The sequence below is a fragment of the Neoarius graeffei genome, chromosome 18, assembly GCF_027579695.1.
Source record: "Neoarius graeffei isolate fNeoGra1 chromosome 18, fNeoGra1.pri, whole genome shotgun sequence".
Taxonomy (NCBI): Eukaryota; Metazoa; Chordata; class Actinopteri; order Siluriformes; family Ariidae; genus Neoarius; species Neoarius graeffei.
In genome coordinates this window covers 56,485,425-56,488,091 of record NC_083586.1, presented here as the reverse complement: position 1 = coordinate 56,488,091, position 2,667 = coordinate 56,485,425, and the positions used below count along the sequence as shown (strand labels likewise).

Sequence of the window (2,667 nt, the reverse complement as noted above, 5' to 3'; positions counted from 1 at the left end):
ACCTAACCTCCTCCAACAAAGTTGGCGGCGGTAAAGAAAGATGGCCATGAAGGAAAAAAGAACATATGACTTCTTCTTCCAAGAGATTAAAACTGTGATGCTGTTAAAGCTTTATTGAATGTTCAAACAATTATGATTCAGATGACTAAACAAAATTGTAATAAAATAGATTTTTGTTTTTAGAAATTATGCCAACGATTACAATAAACATGAGTGTCATTACATATTTCTCATAATGTGAATATAGAAATATTTACAGATAATTTGTGGACATCTAGCCACACCCCAAGCACAAATTTACCAAGTGTAAAAACACTTTACAAAGGACAAAATGTCATGCAAAATACTATATGGAACAAAAATACAATTCTACAATAAATAGGATTAAGAGATAACTGATTCTGTACTACGTCTAGTTTGTGTTCTTTCCAGAGTCTAAACACTACCAGCTTTATATGAAGTGTCCTTACTTTCTATGATCACATAGCCATTTTTACTGAATTCTAGGGAATTCCAGTTAAGAACGTTGCCTGGCTGAATCTGGCTACCATATGAATAATACACAATCTGATCAGGAGACAGAACAAAGTCCCACATGTGTACATCAGTCAGCATCCCTACAAATGACTGGTCAGTGGAAAAACCTCCACCATAATTGTCTTGCTCTTGACCCAAAATGATTTTTGGAGTTCCAATTAAAGTGCTTCCTGCCTTCAGTCCTTTTCGTGAACTTGGGAGTCCATTGACCCACATCTGCGCAAGTCCTGTTTGAGTGTCCCAGGTAACACACATTGAATTCCAGACATTGGATTCATCCTGCAAACCATAAAAGTCACCAGCTTCTCCGAATATGTATAATTGATACACTCCTTGTTTTGGCTTGAAAATTAGAAAGCCATTGTCTGATGATGGCAGAGAAAGTGAGAAAAGGCTCTGAGCTCTGGAAATGTCCGAGAAAGCACGCAGACACACAGTCACAGCAGTGAAGATCTTCTCCATCTCAGGACTGAGAACCACATGGTGAGTATTGGACGCCACAGGAAATGTGAACATTTTACCTGAAAGATCTTTATAATGAAGACAATAATGTTTTCCTGTTCTTGGACAGAATTAACTTCAATTGTAAATGATAAAAACATGTCGACAAACCTTGTCTTTCAGCTGAAATTAGGAGAAACAGTGACAACAAGACCATGAGTCTCTTCATTTCTGTAGTCATGTCTCAATCTGTGTATGGCACTGTTATTGTTTCATATAAATACTTTAATTACATTATCAGACTGACCCTTGAACTGTTTTTTTCACTGCATATGTGACCTTCAACTGCATAAAGTGTATCATGGTGTTCCATTTCAACAGTTTATGACTGACAATTTCTGATAAAACACCCAGCATCAAAACAAGACTGATGTGTTTAGATATCAGCAAGTAATGAAATGAGGTTATAAAATCAACACCAACCCCAGAACTCCGTCAGAGAACACTTCATCTTTCCAGTGAACTTACCTGATTATGAATAGGCTGTAAATGTATAAATGCTAATCAGGACACTTTACATACCTGTGGAGGGCAATAACTGCACAGGTTCAGGGACGCAGAAAATAATCATCTTGTAAATATGTTTTCAAAAACAAAATGGCAACATGATTAAAGGTAGAAGGAAGTACATCAAAAAGAGTTTCGGAAAATACCTTTAAAGTGTTAAAAAGGATGGGATAATGATGATGTAAAGTAGCGCACTCTGATCTTTGAATATGAACAAAGCATGATTTGATCTTTCAGTCGAATTTCCAGAAGCTTCTTCACACGGACATGTCAATACTGATACTGGGAGTGGGTGTTGGTCCATTACCATGCCGTTTTAATCAGTTTCACGATGCTCCTAATTGATTAATACTAATTATTTTTTTCGCCATCCAGTTTCCATCAAATCCTGCGCTCTGATTGGCTGGTGAGCGGGTCTGTATCCTACGGTACGGACCCCAGTTACGGACCCCAGTTACGGACCTCTGGCGACTCGCTCGTTCACAACAACAACAAACATAGTAGCAATTTTTGTCAATATTTATTTTCGCATTTCTCAGGAGAATAGCATTAATTTTACAGCATGGATAGTGATAACGACAGTCTTCTCAGCGAAAGCGAATTTTACTACCCTGAGGAAGAAGAAATAAAAGAAAACATTTCAGGAGAAAGCTAAAAACTTGTAACTTGCTCATGCTGAGCAAAAACATGGCTGAATCCTGAATGACTCAATTTTGTATAAATAGGGGACTACATAGGCAGCAAAATGTAGTTTCTTTCCTGCCATGGAAGTGCACTTGTATACCGAGGAGGAAGCAATTTGCATTACAACTGTGAATGAGGATTCAAAAGGGCGGCTCGCCTCGGCTCGGCTCGGTTTTCTCTTTCGGGCGCTCTTGTTTTCTGTTAGAATTTGGTAAAGAAAAAAATAAACATATTATTTACCAGCTTAAGGTTGGTCTGTATGGTGAAATACCGTGACCTCGGCCTTAAATACTGACCTCGGCCCAGAGGACCTCGCTCAGTACTTTCAAGACCTCGGTTACGGTATTTCACCATACGGACCTCCCAGCTGGTAAATAACATATATGTATGTTACTCATTTCTATATCAATATTAATATCGACAAGGAACAAGAACATT

The 2,667-nt window shown here is 38.1% G+C and overlaps 1 protein-coding gene across 1 annotated transcript; it reads right to left on the bottom strand.

Annotated features, from left to right (window-relative positions):
• Positions 1-435: 435 nt before the first annotated feature.
• LOC132866786 (serum amyloid P-component-like) lies at positions 436-1,234 on the bottom strand. Its single transcript, XM_060899562.1, has 2 exons — positions 1,150-1,234; positions 436-1,067 (listed from the first exon to the last, which is right to left on the bottom strand). The coding sequence occupies exons 1-2, from the start codon at positions 1,217-1,219 to the stop codon at positions 436-438; spliced, it is 702 nt and encodes a 233-aa protein (XP_060755545.1). The 5' UTR covers positions 1,220-1,234.
• Positions 1,235-2,667: the final 1,433 nt, after the last annotated feature.

Excerpts from the sequence above, each read along its gene's own strand:
- LOC132866786 (XM_060899562.1), bottom strand. The coding sequence starts at position 1,219 with ATGACTACAGAAATGAAGAGACTCATGGTCTTGTTGTCACTGTTTCTC. Across the intron at positions 1,068-1,149 it reads AATTTCAGCTGAAAGACAAG|ATCTTTCAGGTAAAATGTTC; the intron begins GTTTGTCGACAT and ends TTCATTATAAAG.